At 51.2% G+C, this 17,520-nt stretch overlaps 6 protein-coding genes across 6 annotated transcripts; 4 read left to right on the forward strand and 2 right to left on the reverse strand.

Annotated features, from left to right (window-relative positions):
- Positions 1–701: 701 nt before the first annotated feature.
- SCP_1005330 (hypothetical protein) lies at positions 702–1,203 on the forward strand (the record flags this gene model as incomplete). Its single annotated transcript, XM_027762397.1, has 3 exons — positions 702–732; positions 794–983; positions 1,038–1,203. 3 exons carry the CDS (start codon positions 702–704, stop codon positions 1,201–1,203), a joined length of 387 nt encoding a protein of 128 aa, XP_027618198.1.
- Positions 1,204–1,499: 296 nt separating this feature from the next.
- SCP_1005340 (hypothetical protein) lies at positions 1,500–4,679 on the forward strand (the record flags this gene model as incomplete). Its single annotated transcript, XM_027762398.1, has 15 exons — positions 1,500–1,675; positions 1,738–1,861; positions 1,914–2,350; positions 2,392–2,396; positions 2,479–2,588; positions 2,669–2,756; positions 2,811–2,912; positions 2,967–3,292; positions 3,348–3,444; positions 3,495–3,586; positions 3,646–3,769; positions 3,824–4,132; positions 4,216–4,245; positions 4,301–4,425; positions 4,479–4,679. 15 exons carry the CDS (start codon positions 1,500–1,502, stop codon positions 4,677–4,679), a joined length of 2,346 nt encoding a protein of 781 aa, XP_027618199.1.
- Positions 4,680–5,103: 424 nt separating this feature from the next.
- Positions 5,104–6,449, forward strand: SCP_1005350 (hypothetical protein; the record flags this gene model as incomplete). Its single annotated transcript, XM_027762399.1, has 5 exons — positions 5,104–5,139; positions 5,200–5,487; positions 5,548–5,631; positions 5,684–5,764; positions 5,814–6,449. 5 exons carry the CDS (start codon positions 5,104–5,106, stop codon positions 6,447–6,449), a joined length of 1,125 nt encoding a protein of 374 aa, XP_027618200.1.
- A 258-nt stretch (positions 6,450–6,707) lies between these two features.
- SCP_1005360 (ISWI chromatin-remodeling complex ATPase ISW2) lies at positions 6,708–10,595 on the forward strand (the record flags this gene model as incomplete). The annotated part of the gene is made up of 20 exons (XM_027762400.1): positions 6,708–6,983; positions 7,033–7,257; positions 7,303–7,342; positions 7,398–7,422; positions 7,477–7,501; positions 7,548–7,587; positions 7,638–7,840; positions 7,888–8,434; positions 8,512–8,702; positions 8,765–8,775; positions 8,828–8,930; positions 8,991–9,009; positions 9,063–9,104; positions 9,153–9,211; positions 9,263–9,319; positions 9,376–9,903; positions 9,955–10,072; positions 10,121–10,247; positions 10,302–10,385; positions 10,442–10,595. 20 exons carry the CDS (start codon positions 6,708–6,710, stop codon positions 10,593–10,595), a joined length of 2,874 nt encoding a protein of 957 aa, XP_027618201.1.
- Positions 10,596–11,502: 907 nt separating this feature from the next.
- Positions 11,503–12,611, reverse strand: SCP_1005370 (hypothetical protein; the record flags this gene model as incomplete). The annotated part of the gene is made up of 7 exons (XM_027762401.1): positions 11,503–11,560; positions 11,610–11,711; positions 11,777–11,956; positions 12,009–12,080; positions 12,138–12,284; positions 12,338–12,403; positions 12,472–12,611. The coding sequence occupies 7 exons, from the start codon at positions 12,609–12,611 to the stop codon at positions 11,503–11,505; spliced, it is 765 nt and encodes a 254-aa protein (XP_027618202.1).
- A 2,031-nt stretch (positions 12,612–14,642) lies between these two features.
- SCP_1005380 (Aspyridones efflux protein) lies at positions 14,643–16,796 on the reverse strand (the record flags this gene model as incomplete). Its single annotated transcript, XM_027762402.1, has 14 exons — positions 14,643–14,741; positions 14,817–14,884; positions 14,943–14,960; positions 15,021–15,052; positions 15,102–15,159; positions 15,221–15,413; positions 15,476–15,572; positions 15,628–15,980; positions 16,040–16,124; positions 16,179–16,256; positions 16,306–16,354; positions 16,412–16,440; positions 16,493–16,519; positions 16,567–16,796. 14 exons carry the CDS (start codon positions 16,794–16,796, stop codon positions 14,643–14,645), a joined length of 1,416 nt encoding a protein of 471 aa, XP_027618203.1.
- Between the last annotated feature and the right edge of the window lie 724 nt (positions 16,797–17,520).

The raw sequence follows: 17,520 nt of genomic DNA on the forward strand, positions 1-17,520 counted from the left end.
CGTCATTCGAGCTTCGTGTCGCGGACTTCAAAGCCTCATGGCTTAATGAGAGGCCAAGTCAGTAAGGCTGTCATGTCAGTACGACGGTAGGTACTACATGGGTCCGACGTCACCATTGGAAACAGTAAGAGTTGAGGACCCGTTAAATTCAGACTTTAGACATCGCGTCGATGTTAATCGCATGAATGAGTACTATATATGTACCTTGCGAGGGACTTTCGAGCGACGAGCTCGCCATCTGTGAGTCGCGACGAAGATCAAGGGCGGAACCGACGCTGACTCAGCGATCAATTGCACAAAACGTGCCCACATCGTTGGTCTGTTTACACGATGTACTGAACACTTACTTGGCCGTGAAGAGAACCCTGTTCGACCGTCTTATTATCAATCAACAACGTCACATTGATCAGAAGTTGTGCAGTCGTAGTGCAATCTTCAAGACCCATTTCCGGAAAGCCGCAACCAGATTCAGCCACCGTACTTTGAGTGTTTGGAAAGTTGTTGAGTATATCCAGTCGTCTCCTAAATCCTATCGAAACCGGAGCATAGAGCTCAAACGAACGGGTCGGGCGTGATTCCAGTTGCCAGTATAGGGTGTGTTCACCGTTCCCTATCGATTCCGTAACACCTGAAGCCTTTTGTGCTAGTATTTTCAATCAGACCTGAGACACCTCGTATACACGCTGTGAAGTTGATTCAACATGCAACCGTCCTGCTCAAGCTTCGTGATAGGTCTGCCTTTTCGCATTTGGCTTTTCTAGATATGATTCGACAGCTAGAGTGTGAAACATAGACGACGATGACGCAGATGGTTCGGAAGATCCAGAGTTCGCAGAAAGTAGCGACGACGAGTACGAAGCCGAAGATGACGGGTCAGAGGAAGAGGAGTCTGAGTCTGAGGAAGATGAAGCGACGAGTGGAAGGGCCGGAACGCTCTCAATGGGCGATTCTTTTGCAGAAGTGCGTATAGAAGGAGATTTCGAGTGTGTGTTTCCCATAATTCAGAGTTGAGCAATTGTATTAACCTGTTTTTCCAGCCGTCTTGTCCAAAATATTCGCGAGACTCGGGATGGGTCCAGTTCCGGTATGCTCGGCAAAGATTGGGAATTGAATATCGAGGAAAAAGAGGCCGAATTTCTCAACGACTTGCGTGCGGCATCTGGCGTAGGTCGTACCAAGAAAAGGGCGAGTGTTATTCTGTAGCCATAGGACTCTCTGGCGAGTGGGCTGGACTACTGTGTGGAGTGCAATTAGTATATTCACCAGTGAGCGGTGGCCATCGTCTTCTGGGATTGGCGAACACATTGGTTGTCCTTTCTGCCACAGTAGCACGCCTGACTTCGCTGGACGTTCCATACTTACTGGTGTTTTGGAAGAGCGTCCCGTACTGATCCTTATAAAAGCACGGGAGACATCCGGGACCAGTGCTGTCTCAAGAAGTCCGCCTCCTCGTCGGACAGGGGAATCACGCATACGTGGATAACAATATCCCCGAGACCATGCGCGTAATGCAGGAGGTCATCCGCATCGAGCCCCGCGCCTCATCTGCATGGTCCGTCCTTGCGCAGTGTTATGAAGACTTGAATGAGCCGCAGAAGGCGTTGCAACTGCGCATTATGGCGGCGCACCTGACCCACGATGCGGAGGAGTGGGATCGACTAGTGAGGCAATCGATGTTCGTATTTCTGTGCGCCGTTCATGTGTCGCTGAAAACGCATGTCTGTTGTCTTCGCTCAGGGCCCTTGGATACAACCAACAGGCGCTGTATTGCTTCGGAAAGGTGTACAGCCTCGATCCAAGCAACGTCAACGCGCTATGGGATCGGGCGACACTTGCAAAAGATATTGGAGAACTCAAAACGGTAGGGCTGTCGCCATGCGAAGTAGCCAAATCCTGGTTCAAGTTTGAGTCAGGCACGCCAAACGCTTCTTGCGATATTGAAACGCTTACCGCACCATCTCATTGTCCTGGACGAGCTCCGTCCCATCCTGATCGAGCTGTCCGACCTCGCCCTGTGCGCATCTCTCTTTGGGGATGCCTTCGCACATTATCAGGTTACAGTTCCGGCGGGTGTCGGATATGACGCCGAGCAGCAGCGAGAGGTTCCTGGCGGTGGATTTGGCCTGATGTATCTGCTTGTCCTCGCCGACTTGTACAACACGCTTGGGGAGTATGAGAAAGCCGTGGAGACTATCAGGAATGGGTGCCGCTGGCTGCAGGGAAGGGGGCAGCAGAAATTTTGGGACGTTTGCGATGATGATCGCGAGTACGATACAACGGAGGGCATGAGGGGCGCAGAAGGCGAACTTCAGCCGGGGATGTACCCACTGGACGTCAATGCGCGGCACAGGTTGGCTATCGCGAGGATCAAGATGGGCGAAGTGGATGAAGGAAAGGTCAGATCATCTTTCTGCCACGGAGAGTGTTCACGTCTTCATCTTAATTCTCGGATGCATGCCAACATTGTACTATCGCAAGACGTCGCTGAGTACGCCCCGCTGTTCGCCGAAATCGCGGATGCATGTTTTGAGCGTGGGCTATATGTCGAGGCAGGTCACATTTATGAGACCCTTGGGAGAGATGCGGGGGTAAGTGGTTGATTCTTCGTGATCTTTAGTCGGTGGTGCGATGCGAATGTCCTGCTTATGTGCACTGGATGGAACAACAGACGAGCAGTCTCTACGTACTTCTCCAAGCTGCGGCGTGCCGACGTATGATGGGCGATATCAAGGAAGCCGCCGAAGTATACGAGCATAGTGGGTTTTAATGTTCTCAAGAAAATGCTCATCTTCATACTGGAACTTTCACAGTCATTACCGCAGATCCGACACACAACGAAGCCAAGATGAAGCTTGCCGAAATCTATGAGATTCTCAACGAGCCGCGAAAAGCTCTCGACTTAGTGCTACAGGGTGAGCGTAACTTCTTGCCGAGGCCTTAGCGAAGAAGTTGACGACCTCTGCCAGTCATTGATTCCCGGAAAAAGCGGCCGCGTCAAGAAGTCACAGAGGGCGGTGAAACAGACGATGCTTCTACTTCACTTTTCGAAGAGAAAGCCCGGGCCAAAGGGAAGAGTGCATCCGCTAAAGCCGCGAACAAACTCACTCCAGCGCAGCTGCGAGAGCTTGAGGCGGTGAAGGAGCGTGAAGTCGTGCAGGGATTCCACAGGATTAAAGAGCTCTGGGCAGGCATGCTCGCAGGCGAGGAGGCGGCAGAGCGAGAGTGGTTGGTCGAGGCGGAAAAGCTGGTCGAGTCGTTTAGGGAAACAAGGAACTTATTTCTCACTACCAGGGTTGGTCTAGCATGTCCTTCTGCGGAGATCGTGCTTATTCCCTTGTGTGATCTAGCATTCAGGATTCAGGGGGATGTTCCCTAGAAGCTCCAGAAAGCAGACGGCGGAAGCGAGCGAAGAGAGTATGGCGTCTCGCCTGCAGCTCGAGCTCGGTAAGCTCTACGCTATGCGATCGAGCCTTTCACTGCAATTTGTTGAGCAGGGCGGGATTCTATTACGCGAAAATCTAGGGCGGAAGGTGTCGACACCTTCCGCACGGTATCATTTGACGACTGGCTTCGGTTGTTCATGCACGTTGAGTATTATCACCTACAGCGTCTCCGTCGCCTTCTGATTGCGTCAACCATGTTCAGTATGCATTCTTGCTCACGAAACGAAATCAATACGACCAAGCAATTGAAGTTCTGCGCCATATCACTTATTCGAACGCGTATCAAAGTAGCGCTTCTCAGGACACGATACGACTTGCGCTGATAAGTGAGTTTTCCAATGCGGACCCGGCCTGCTTTGCCTGAACAAGTTATAATTCAGCTTGCGCCCTCCGTGCTGATAAACACATGACCGTGGTCGAGCAAGCACGGAAGCTCATCAACGGACACCAGTTCAATAATGAAGCTCTTCGTATACTAGTCGCTTCGCTAGGCGGCGGTTTGCATGCGACAGATGCCTTTCTGGCATCGACCTTGACCAAACATTTGCAGCGCGAACTCAAGCTCGCAGATGCAGCAGTGAAGAACAAGGATGTGCTCAAATGGAACAATACTCTGCATCGATATGGTCTGGGCAGTGCTTCCTCGAAAGTAGACGCAGATGACGTCGACGACGAAGATGACATTCCTGGTGAGAATTCTCCTGCAGACTCGGAGAAGAGCCGGCGTATGCCAACGAAAGACAATCCTATCGGTGTTGCGATTTACGGGCAGATCTGTCAAAGAGCTACCGAAGTGCTCTCTGTGCGTGTTATATCTAGTTTGAATATTTCGGCGTGGCTGATTTGAAACCCGCTAGTTTATCTGTTGCATGCCTATGACTACTGCCCTGATGATCCTATGATTTGTCTTTGCGCGGCTATCGCTTCGCTGGGGCGTGCAATGCAGCGTCAGTCGGACAACCGTCATCATCTGATCGCACAGGTTGGATTACCACACTTGCTAGCTGTTCGCTAATTCAGCGACGGGTTCAATAGGGGATGGCATTCCTTACTCGCTATCGTACACTGCGTGGATGTGATGCCGTCGGAATGGACGAGGTGGAATTTAATTTCGGACGGGCGTTCCAGCAGCTAGGTATTATGTGCCATGAAATGACGTCATCATCCGCACAGGACTGCATTCTCTCGCTGTTCGCCATTACGAACGAGTTTTGGAGATCGCAGAGGAGAGGCTAAAAATCAACGATCAGGTATGTAATGTATGCCTTGCCTTGTTGTTGGCCTCCCCATCTTCTTCTCCAGGACTTCGGGCTCGCCCGAGAGGCTGCGTACAACCTGTCTCTGATTTTCGTAACCACGGGTGCGACAGCTCTGGCCCAAAACTTGTACCGTCGATGGTTGTCCATATGATCTAGTTCTGTAAGTTATTCATAGTGTTATTCCATTTGTATCACTAGTCGCCTCTGGCCTGGAGCATATTCGTATCCATTGCATTGTAAATTGAACCAGGTCGCCAAATGTATGCGCGCCGATCAAGAGGCTGGCGAAACCGTTGTAATTCGAACTTGTGCGCTTCTTCCAAGCAGCAGATAGCGCTTGTACCATAACTCGACCTCCCTCCCACACTGATCATATTCCATCCAACTTTGAATACACGTTCATGTCTTTTCTTTCTGTCCCAACTATCTCGAATTTGGTAAGTTACTCTTCGCTCTCGCAGCTAATACCTACACCTAACCACGTCCCCTCTGGACAGCCGACGTTGTCGGAAAGCGGTACGGGAGACTCAGCAGACCCGTCGCCCCTTCCGTCTGGTCTCTGTACTCCAGGGGAAACTTACTTGCATTCCGGGGACGATATCTTGATCGCATCGAAGATCCCGTTCACGGATGATAGGTTCATTGTTGCTCAGGACAAATCCTTGCAAGTACAACTAGAACAGCTCCGCGATTCGAAGATCAAGGCGAAGCCTTTGTCCCGCGTCGTCTCACAGGCAAAGAAGCTGGCAGGTAGGGCACTGAGTGTGCGCAAGGCGTTCCGGAAGGTTCGCTTGCATACTTCAATATTCCGAAAATGCACGATGTGCTTAAGCGCGTTTTCTCAGTCTTCTGAGACTCTGAATGCCTCATTGTCCTCGTCCTCTCTTGGTCCAGATTTTCCTGGAGGCTGGAAGGCGGAAAGAGTGACGGTAAGCCCTATGTTACCTCAATAAAATTGAATATTAAACAGTCTATGTATAGCAAAGCGAGGCACGTCTGTCGATTTCTTCTTCCCAAGAGATTGTCAGTCGTATAGGAGCAGGAAGGGAAGACGGTGATGAGGTTCGTTCCGAAGTAACTTTAGTGTGACTTATTCTGAACTCTGGACAAGAGCATCGTGCAGACGCACTCATCCAGCGATTATCACCCGGAGACTCTGGGCAACTACAGTCACGTCGATCCCGACGAGCTTTTCAACTTTTTTGAGGAGCTTCTGTCTTCAGACACTGCGCACGATTCTTACTGGAAATTGCCAAGTCTCCACACGGCCACCAGCACGATCCTGCGAATCACCTTATTTCTGCCATGGTGCGCTGCGGTTGGTGGCACGGTCCTCCTTTCTCCGCAACATCTCGAGCTGGTTGCATTCACTCCCGGGTACATAGCCTCTCCAAAGGGACTGCAGCGCTTCGCCCACTGGACGGACTGTGCAACCCACCACGTCTTCATCTTCCTCGCATGCATCATCGCGCTCGCCTTATGGGACGTCGCTTTGGGAACGGCTGTAGCGGGTGTTGCACTTGCGCGGTTCATCTATGTCTGGAGCGACTTCCGAGTTGACGCCAGCGTGCCGCTAGGAGAGGATGACAAGCAGAGCGTATATCTCGCGGTGACGCAGGCGTACATCAACGACGGAGATCTGGTTTTTCGCACTTCGAAGACAGACAACCACGAGGGGAATCGTCTGCTAGACGGAGATGCGATGGATGAGGAGGGCGAGGAGGAAGAGAGGCCGCTTGTGAGTTGACTTCCACCTGCTTGCTAGGAGAGCGAGATTTCTTTGATTCTCATTCTTAATGTGTTGAATATTATGCATCGCGACTCGTTTAGAATGTCAATAACGTGGAAAGTTTTACTAGAATATCTGTCTGTAATAAGTAATATAAGCTACATTCTCGCCGCGTGTCACCTGACCGTGTCGCGTAACGCCCTGCCCTGAACGGCCACGAGTAGTGGCCAGAGCGGTGCAAGCTGTTCACTTTCTCCGCAGACCTACTACAACGCTATGGCAGACTTCGTCGATCTTACCGTCATCGATGATGATGAGCTCGATCTCTTGACACCGACAAGCGCGACTCTGAACTCATCCGTGGCGTCCGCCACGTTCTACTCTGACTCGTCCTCTTCCGAGAATCGCGCGCTCAGACCACGCGTCGTGAGCACGCCATCCACCTTAAAACCTGAAAAACAGAAGCGCAAAAGGACTTGGTCTGTTTCTGGACTCGAAAACGAAAATGTAAACGCAAAAGGGAAGCGGTCGAAGTTGGAAGACAGGAAAGTGGTGAGTGTGTGCCGATGTTGTGTATGACTGGATAGTAAACGCGATCCAGCTTACGATTACAGTAAATGCTGCAAAAGTGTCTGCAGAAACAGCCAGAAGACGCTGGCTTCATCGCTATCGGGATCTCTTCATTCCGCTGCTGCCCAAAAGTACATTTTTCGATAACTTGCGGAAAGAGGTGGAGGCATCAAGAGATAAAACAGGTCATGTACCTCTTCATGAGATTACCGAACAGCCGAAGCTCGTCAAAGGAGGCCAAATGAAGGACTATCAGGTGGGCCAAAAATTATGTCTCTGAACGATGACTCACTTTATGCAGTTACACGGCCTGTCTTTTCTGGCTTGGATGTTTGAAAACGGTAGCCTCAGTGTTGTTCTCTGTGCCATCCGATCCATTTCTCACATATATCTCAGGAATGAATTGCATCCTTGGTGACGAGTAAGTTCTGTGATTCACGCAGATCTCCACTGCGAGTACTGAGCATTCGTACAGGATGGGTTTAGGAAAGACACTCCAGGTGAGTAAACTTACTGCACCCGTTTGTCTGTGCTAACGTTCCGCAGACTCTTTCCCTCTTTGCCTATATCAAAGAAAATGCGAGAGGTTAGCATACAAGAAATGCTGACGATCGATTCTATCTGACACTGGTGCAGGAACCATGGACCCACATTTGGTGGTGTGCCCTCTCTCAGTGCTTCCATCCTGGTTAGCAGAAGCAGCGCGTTGGGTCCCGTCCTTACGCGCCTTGCGGTTTCACGGGCAGCAATCTGAGCGTAGCCGCCTTAAAGAGGGAGTTCGCGCAGGTAACATTAAGTTCGACATTTGCGTTACGACGTACGAGTCATACGTTGCGGAGGTACGCTCTACATCTACTCCGCGAGTTTCTTCTAACCTTGTTCCCAGGACTCCTGGTTCAAGTCGCGAAGGTGGACGTACTGTGTGCTCGATGAGGGCCACAAGATCAAAAACGCGGACACGCAAGTCGCCGGGAAGTTGCAGCGCATCGGCGCAATCTATCGTCTGATCTTGACGGGCACACCCGTGCAAAATAACTTGGTCGAACTTTGGTGCATCCTGCACTGGCTTTATCCAACCGTGTTCACGGACGCCTCGGAGCGCCTCTTCAAAGATTCGTTCGATCTCTCCCGAGGCCTCTACTCCCTGCCTTTCCTCAAAGCGGCGGAGGGTCTCCTGACCACCGTCATGCTCCGCCGCACGAAGGCCGCCGTGGAGCTCAGCGTACCGCCATGCGACGAACTCACTGTGTTCGTGCCGATGACAGAAGCGCAGCGATTTTGGACGTATAGGCTCCTCACACGTATGGACAGTGTCGAGCTCGATTCTATCTTCACCACGAAACTGGAGGATGCGAAGGAGAACGAGGGCCGCAAGGAAGTGCAGGCGCACCTCGCGGCACAGATCACGCACAACAAAACCGGCGAGCAGAATCGTACGTGTATATGACCAACCGTTTTTGTCGTGCGCGATGTTGTGGCCTACACAGTTTGCTGACGGAGCCATCCGCAGAGTGGAAGAAATTGATGAATCTGTTGATGCAGCTTCGCAAAGTGTGCGATCATCCCTATCTACTCCCTGATGCAGAGCCGGACCCATTCGTCATCGGCGAGCACCTCGTTGCGTCGTCTTCCAAGCTGACGGTGATCGACAAAATCCTTGCGGATACTTTGCCCAAAGGCGAGCGTGTGTTGATATTCTCTGTAAGCTCCGTCGCGTGTCTGTTGTCATCTCGAGTCCCTGATAACCGATGTGATCGACATAGCAATGGACAAAGTGAGTATGATATTCTACTGTGATCAAATAATAATTGATGTTGTTCTCTCAGTATGTTGGATCTACTGGAAGACTTCATGGCCCTGAGATCTATACCCTACGCTCGCTTGGATGGCTCCACTACACGACCACGCCGGGCCCTCGATATCAAGTTGGTGAGTTTCTGATGGCCAGAGTGTTCCCTTTGGTGCGGAAGATACTCATCCAGGCTCTAGTTCCAACAGGAGAAATCTCGTGAGTTACCTCGAGTCCATCGGTATTATTCCAATCAAATAATGCCGCCATAGCGTATCAAGTATTCCTAATATCCACAAAAGCTGGTGGCCTTGGTACGTAGTCATGACCTGGAGTTTGGCGTCTGCTCATCTCTATTCCAGGTATCAACCTCACGAAGGCGAGCACGGTGATCATGGTCGATTGCGACTGGAATCCTCAGGTACACTGTTCATGCACCACAGTAGCGCCCTTGCTGACCGTTGATATACAGAATGATCTGCAAGCCATTGCTCGTGCGCATCGGATTGGTCAGACAAAGACCGTCAAGGTATAAATGTAATGTGAGAAACTTCGAGGGCTGCTGGCTGATTCTGAGACGCGCAGGTATATCGTCTCATCTGTCGAGGCAGTGTCGAAGACCAGATGTTAGATCGAATCCGCCGCAAACTGTTCCTGTCGCTGAAGGTGATGGCAGCAGATGGCTCGTCTTCCGACGAGCAGAACTCGGCGCTCAAGACCAGCGAGCTGTTGCAGATCCTGAAGAAAGGCAGTAGCGCACTCTCTCAGAACAATGATGCCATGGACCTCCCGCGATTCCTTGAGGCGCCTATCCAGGAGATTCTGGATGCATCACGTGAGCGTGACGACTTGCGCGCCGCGAAGGTCAAGAAGCTCGAGGGCGAGACGGTCGATCAGAAGTTGGTCAAGGATGCTGAGGAGGAGGAGCGCAGGCTACTGAGTGGCATCGCGCAAGTACAGAGCAGGCTGTTCGAGGGAAAGCTCGTCACGCAGCCCAGACAAAACAAGGACATCGCGCGGGAGTGGAAGGAACTCCAGAAGCGGAGCAGATCTGACCGCATCGTGCTGGTGGATGGCATGGAGATGATAGCAGCGCATATGGGCCCCGAGGTCGTGAGTTGAATCCCTTGTCATGAAGGGTGTAGTACTCACCATGTCCTTCAGGTGTCTGCCATAGCGAAGCCAGTGGCCAAGAGACAGAGAAAGAAGTTCGACAGCGAGGACTGGTGCATCTACTGTCGCGATGGCGGGGAGCTTGTGCTCTGCAATAGCTGTCCGAGAGGTACGTCACTACTTTGCAAGCTGAGGATGGCACATAATGTCGAGACAGTTTTCCATGCTTCATGTCACGGGCTGTCAAAAGAGGCCCTACATCGCTCGATGACCATTGCATGCAGCCAGCATAGCTGCACACAATGCGGTCGATCGACAGCCGATGCTGGTGGAATGCTTTTCAGGTAGGGTCTCGTTATACGGTGGATTACATGTGCCTTAATGTGGCTTCTGTGCAGATGCCAGACATGCCCGCAGGCATTTTGCGAAGACTGTTTGCCTGACGGTGAGATCGATGCAGTCGGGGCCACATTGCCGGAATTGTGAGTCCTCTGACTACGTAGGTTGCGGGAACAGACGTCATGATGACTATTTGCAGCGTGCTTCTTGGATATGGTGAAAGCACATCAGCATACTACATACGCTGTCATGACTGCCACAAACTCTTCGAAGAGGAACCGCATGTGTGGGCGCAGTGGCAGCTAGACATGCAAGATGTGCAGAATAAGTTAGATGCACTGCCCCAGTCGTAAGGCGTTGTTCATATATACCATCTTTGCTTCGACACTTGAAGTCACGTTAGTTGTAGTTCATCCATCTGTTTGATAGAATCTCATATGTAGTACATAGATGCATCGTCGATCAACTTGGATTGTTTGCTCCACCGACATTGTAACCAGTTCCTCTTTGTGTTGCTCCGAGCGAAGCCACACATGTCTGAATTGTGAACAATGCATTGCCTCGAGCTCCAAAAAGGTGCGATGCGCCACACAGACAAAAGTAACGACAAATCCACTATATGCCCGACTACCTGTAGGAGAATAATGCAGTGTTGCTACAAATTACTGAAATCAAATTCGTGCACCGCACACCAAAAGGAACCAGTACACGAGCACAGAGACACAACACATATGCGAATCGAAAAACACCTTGTCCAGCTGCTGAGTAACACGAAAGCCCAACCAAATTCAAGATAATAAGTCTGTTGTCCGCCTTTCAATCATTTCTCGCGCAAGCCGTTCACAGCGCAAGCACTATGGCGCCCGCGCCCGCACCGAGGGCGACCCAAAGCTCTTATAAGGCTTTTGCGGCCTGTTGGTGGTCCTTGAGTCGCGGGAAGTGCACCGAACCGAGTATATTCGGAAGGCAATTTTCCAGCGAGTAAAGTAAAGACGAAAAAACTTCAACGCGGTTGACCGCATATTCAACGCCTCGGCTAACTCTGACGCCTCGACTCCTCTATTTCTCTAATATCCTTACACCTCCGAAGTAACGCAGCCAGGGTCAGCGTTGTTCTGTCTAACGTCGCTGTTCAAGCAATGCCGGGGGTCGCGCTCGGGGCTTCCGAAGAGCGTTGTGTCGAATACTCTCTCACGGACCTAGACAGTGCGGTAACAACGATTAATTCTTCAGGCATTCACGGATGAAACTGTAAGGGTCCTACGAGGACACACTGGACGACGGAGTTTCGGCGGCAGAGCTCGACGATGCCACGCTCCTACAGTTGATGATCGTTAACGAGGCACAGACCAAAAGTGGAGACGTACGAGAACAGACTGGACGACGGGTTTTGGACCGCAGAGCTTGAAGAGAACACGCCACACTCTGAGAAGGAAGGCTGAGCGAGGGAGCTGGATGGTACCTCACTCCTGTAAATTCGGGTGAAATGAGGTCTCAACAGATAATTCTGAATCTACAGCTGAGGTGTACGTACGAGAATTGGATGAAGGACGGCGAGGTGGAGAAGACAGAGAACGACGGGGAAATAGTGACAATGAAGGAGGACGACGGGAAAGTGGTGATAGCGGAGGAGAACGATGGGTAAGTGGTGACAACGGAGAGCGACGTCTCAGAGGGAGAAGTCTGAACAGGAGAGGTCGGCAGAATCACGCTCCTACAGTTGATAATCAATAGGCGGGCGGGCATCAGTAGTGGCAGATACATACGAAGACGGGGGAAACTCGCTCTCTGAGGCTGAGAAGGAAGGCCGAGCGACGGAGCTAGACGGTACCTCACTCCTGTAAATATGAATGATGGGATTGGTAAGCATGCAGGCAGTGAAGCAGAAAACGCACGAGAAGGGGCAGAGCGACGGCGAGGTAGAACGGATGAAGGACGACGGCGTAGTAGAATGGATGGAGAACGACGGCGTAGTGGAGACGAGGGAGAAGGACGTCTCAGATGGTGAAGTCTGTACTGGAGAGCTCAACAAGATGACAGTCCTATAGGTAGTGATTAATAGATTGGTGGACATTATCAGTAGAGGTAACCGTACGAGTACGGGGAGAACCCGCTGTCAGAAAAGGAAGGTTGAGTAGGGGAGCTTGACGGGACCTCACTACTGTAGATGGCAAGCAAATAACGTGTCTGTTAGCGGACGAGCGAACGTCTGCAGATAGGAGAACTCACGAGTAAGGGTCGAAAGAAGGGTGAATAGTTATGACTGAGGAAGTGGGCAACGTCAGGGCTTTGACACAGGCGATCCCAGAGAGTGCGATGGCGCAGGAAACGGTGGCAGAGAGTGCATTAGGTCTGGTGTTGAACATCATCACGGGAGCTGTTCTTGTGGATCACTGGCCGAGGATTTATATCTGCAAGCTTAGGAAGTGCAGTAATGCATAGGCGTTCATTTTATACAACAATACATCCAGTGCGACGGGCCTTTGGGTCCGCGGTGGGTTTTTGCAAGAGGCAGATCGCGGCGTTCGTTCACCTATATAAGATGGAGTGGTAAAAGGTTACGCACGCATCACTTGCATTTGCAGCCAAAGGCAGTGTACTTGACGAAGAACGCCTGCGCTGCCGTTGTGGCAGGCGGACGTAATGCCCACAAGGGAAATATGGACCATGGATGTTGGCTTTACGGCAGATCCTGTCTATGCCGAGGTGAGAGTCTACAACCACCGTGCTCGCTTCGGAGTTGATCACGCGGGTCGCCTTGACGTCCGAAACTTGAAGCAAGAGCAAAACTGCTCAGTCCTAGTAACACACACACCAATGCATAAGTGATAAACAACGTGTCAATGACAGGTTCTTCCATACCAATATTCATGCCGTGTAGGGTACCATGTATACCGAGTCATGATGCGTGCAAGTCTGTGGATTCCCAAGCACCATGGCCCGACCTCTCCAAGCCGAATCACAAAGAGACTGGCCGAAGATGACTTCGTTACTTGCTTAGCAAGGCGAGGCAGCATCGACCCTGATTGCACGGTCATCTTCGACAGTGGTGAGAAGATAAATACCGAATGAGCCCCTAACACGGTCCAACTTCGCTGCACAGCAGCACATTCACACGTATTGGATATTGTATCGCAGCAAAGGCGAGTGGTGACGGATGGGGTAAACACGATTTTCTAGACGGTACAATGAACCACAGAAGAATGCAAGTTCCTACCGGACAGTCACTGGCTAGCGATGCATCAGTTGTAAAACCCGCTCCTAAACACATAGCACTCAGTTGGGTCCGCCATTACACAGCCTTGAAGACCAGTACTTACCGAGCAGTCCGCCGATGCCTGCAGGACTATGTAAAGTCTCAGGCATACACCAATCATTGCGGACGATCCGTACCATTGAAGAAGTTGAAGTCTACGCATACCGATGATGCGTTTCGAGAGACTAGATGTCGTTCTCGGGGGAAACAGGAGAATCGATTACATGGGTTGCTGCCTGGTAGCGCTTCTGAAAGGACATGTGCAACTGTGGTGGCTGCCTCCCAAATGTCACATAGACCTAGGGTACAAAGAATATTGAAGGAGATGATATGCAGCAAGGAAGTACTGACACCGTGGGTGCGAGGAGTGATGTGGGTGGTACCGAAACGGGCATGGCTGGCGCACGTTAGGTGACTCGGTGGGCACCAGCCGCGTTGGCCATAGAATCATTCCACTACAATTCGCGATAGTCGTCGGTACCTTCTACTTCTCTTTTCACAGAAGGTTGGGCACTGCACGATGTAAAGTGGTCAGAATTCACGCGCATCCTCGGCCAACAATGGCGCTAGGGCTGGTAGAGGATTCACCACTGCACGAGTCAGTTGGTGATGAAGTACAGGGACATAAGTAAGGTAGAGGAGAGGAATCACGAAGTATGAGGACACAACTTCACATGCGACAAGGAATCGCTAATTCTATACGGGGTACTATAGCCTCGCGCATACTAAGATATGCCTACGCGACCACTCCACGTGGCAACTGATTTGCATTCTCTTCGACAACAATATCAATTGAAAAAAATCGGTTCCTGCAGAAATTATGGTATTCGCCGTAGCTAAAACCATGCAGGAACCGATTCTTCAGATCGTCGAGGTGCGAGTAGGAGAATGGACAAAACCAGCCACGTGGTAGTAGTCGTGTATGAATGAGGCATATCTTACGTGATGGCGTAAAGGAACGGGTTTCGTGGTTCAACCCCTCCATGCTGAACCATCAAGCCACGGGTGTGGGCTGCATGTATGAGTGCGGTAATCAACGCAGGACGCAACCCAATGAAACGCACTTCTAGCGCAGCATAGCCGGGCTACGCGCTTCCCATAATTATCTGCCTCAACTTATCGCTGCTGCAAGGAATGACCGATTTTAAGGCTCGGCCTCTGGTCTCCTCTTGGCAGTTCTCGCCTTACGAGCGAGGCAGAACGTCATTGCAGCAAAACTGGCGGTGGCAAACATCCCAAGGGCCTGATGCATCAAAGAAGCGCAATTTCGACTGAACTGAGTCTGATATTGGAAAACAAGAGAAGAAACAAGACGTACTCCACTGAAGACCGCGGGCCTCCACCATATGTACTTGCTGGTGAGCAGTGCGCCCGAAATAGCCCCTCCTACGGTGGATAACGTCAATCAATGCGAAAACTACGTATTCTTCAGGTCGGCACTGACCGACCAAACCTCCAATGCCTGCGAGAAAACATAAATCAGTGTTGAACAGTTCCTTTCAATCAGGGAGGCGACACATACCAGAGAAGGCGAACGCAAGACCCATACGGACACTGCGATTCGTTAACTCTGACACACGGACCAACCTTATTTGTAACGCACCCTAATTCGGACATGTTATCACTCAAAACCGCCATTAAAGGCGCCATCAGGGTAATATCTGCCAATACAGCACGTTGCCACGATGAGAGATAATGCGAATAGCGCTAAGGAGTACGCACAGTTCCCTGCAAAGAAACCGTAGATGATGCCGACGACGACGACGCTCGCGACGCTTTTCACTGCGATCATTACAAATAACAGTATTGAGCAACCCAGGACGGCGATGGTAATCATGTTCGCAACGCCGAATGAGTGCGCAAGGAACCCGGGCGCAAGCCGGCCCACGAAACTCGCGCTGTTCAAAATAACCAGCTTTTAACCAGAAATTTGACAGATCAAACATATCGTGGAACAAAAAAAAAGAGAAGACCTACGGAATAGAACGAGAACGTCGAGCTGAGACCGTGCACGGATGCATCCAGTTGGATGTAGAACAGAGGGTAGTAAAAAGCAATCGTGAATAATGAGAGGCTGTGGACATTGGTCTATCGGCTATGGGAGATAGAACGACTAAATGACAACGCACCCAATAGTAGCGAAGATATAAGCCGGATCACGGGAGAACTTCCTCGCTGCCTGGGCGATCGTGATGGTATGCTTAGAAGGCGGGAGTCGGGGACGCATCAGCAGGCACGCTATGAGCAGTAGGCCGGTGACAAGGCCTGCGCTTGCGCGGACCGCGTTTCCGAAGCCTAGCCAACCGTTAAGGGTATTGTTCAGCATTATTGGGTGGATAACAGCGCCCAGTGAGGACCCAGACGCGACGATGGTCATCGCAAGTGCACGCCACTTCACGAAGTAGTGCGAGACGACCGCGACGCTTGAGACATAGACTGTCCCCGCACCAAGGCCCATGCCCAGCCCTTGGCAAAGGAATACCTGTTAATTGAATGCAGTAAGTAAACAACTGTCACTACGAAGATTTCACACCGAATTACCTGATAATAATGGTCTGGTTGAGCAAGAGACAGCATGAAAAGAGAAAACGAGTATAATATTGATCCGCCGATGAGGAGATAATAACTGACGACAACGCGTTCAGAATGATCTCGCCGACAGGAAAACCAGTGAACCTACAAGTATCCCTTGTCATAGAGTCTCCCTGTAACCAATCCACTCGATATCACCAGAAAAGCATTCATGCCTCCAATCCAACTGCGCATGGGTAAGAAGCTACACAGGAGTCGAAATATGTATGGCTCACGAGATTGCGGAAGCCGACTCGTTAGCGAGATATGTCTGGACGTAGTAGGCTGTGAAGACAAATCTCAATCCGTGTTTGCAACAACGCCCTACGTGAAGGTAACTACCTTGATAAACCCCGAATGAACCGGTGTATCTGCCGAACAGTACTCAATGACACAATCAGATGCAGAGTGGACGATACGCACCCGAAACCGCAAAACTGAATCAAAAATCTGCAGCCAGTGTCAGAGGCGGAAACTTAGTCCAGACATCTACTCACGCTCCGGCGACAGTCCCCCAACCTCTCCACCCGCCCTCTGGGAAGTCAGTGGCCTGCGCAGTGCTCGTTGGTACCTCTTCGTCCTTGCCCTTTACAGGCTCCTCCTCATCCGCTTCCTTTTTGTCGTCGCAGTCTTTTTCACTGGCGTGCTCGGATTTGATGGTGGCTTCCGCGATGCCTTCCGGTGGGGCAGGGGCGCCATTGCGAGCGAAGTCCGAACGAGATTCCATAGTCGACGTGGTTAACCAAAAAATTGACACTTGGAGAGTTCACCTGCACCGGAAGGGCAGAAAACGACGTCTACCAGCCAAGTTGCGGCGGTGGCTGGGTTGGGGATGCAGGCAATGAACTCGACGGCGGAGTAAATATGCAGGAAAGCTCGCGCGCTAGGTTAAACCATGGCACCATAGGCCCGCTACCATCAGTGCCGTGATGGAATACCATTGGCAGATAAATTGCCCGCAGGAGGAATTGGTGTTACTGCGCTTAAAGATAAATCTGACGGGTGTTAAGAGTAGCAGGTTGATGAGTGTTCATGCCGATCGCGAGCCGTTCGCTGCCGTTCGTGCTTTTCCAACAGAAGCCTTTGATCCGATCTCAATCTTAGGGTGTCGGCACGGCAGTCCCCGAGATACCAGACACCTCCGCTTGTCCTGTGTTCAAGTTGCCGTGGCCACAAGTCACTATAGTATTTCAGTCACTAGAGTCGGCAACTGCTCAGTATGAAATACGTACTGAGTGACAAATGCGGACAACGGATATGCCTGATGCTCAGTAGCCTATGGGGGATACCAAAGAATGCCAGACACTTCTTAAAGCTTCAAACGTGGGGCGGGAGGACGCATGTCGCATCAACATTAAGAGAGGCACCTGTTCAAAGATCGCTCGACTTTTCGAGGGATCTCGACGATCCCGCAGATAAGCTCGGGATCGACCGTCAAAGCACATCAAGAT

This window comes from Sparassis crispa (assembly GCF_003851025.1).
Source record: "Sparassis crispa DNA, contig_000009F, whole genome shotgun sequence".
Taxonomy (NCBI): domain Eukaryota; kingdom Fungi; phylum Basidiomycota; class Agaricomycetes; order Polyporales; family Sparassidaceae; genus Sparassis; species Sparassis crispa.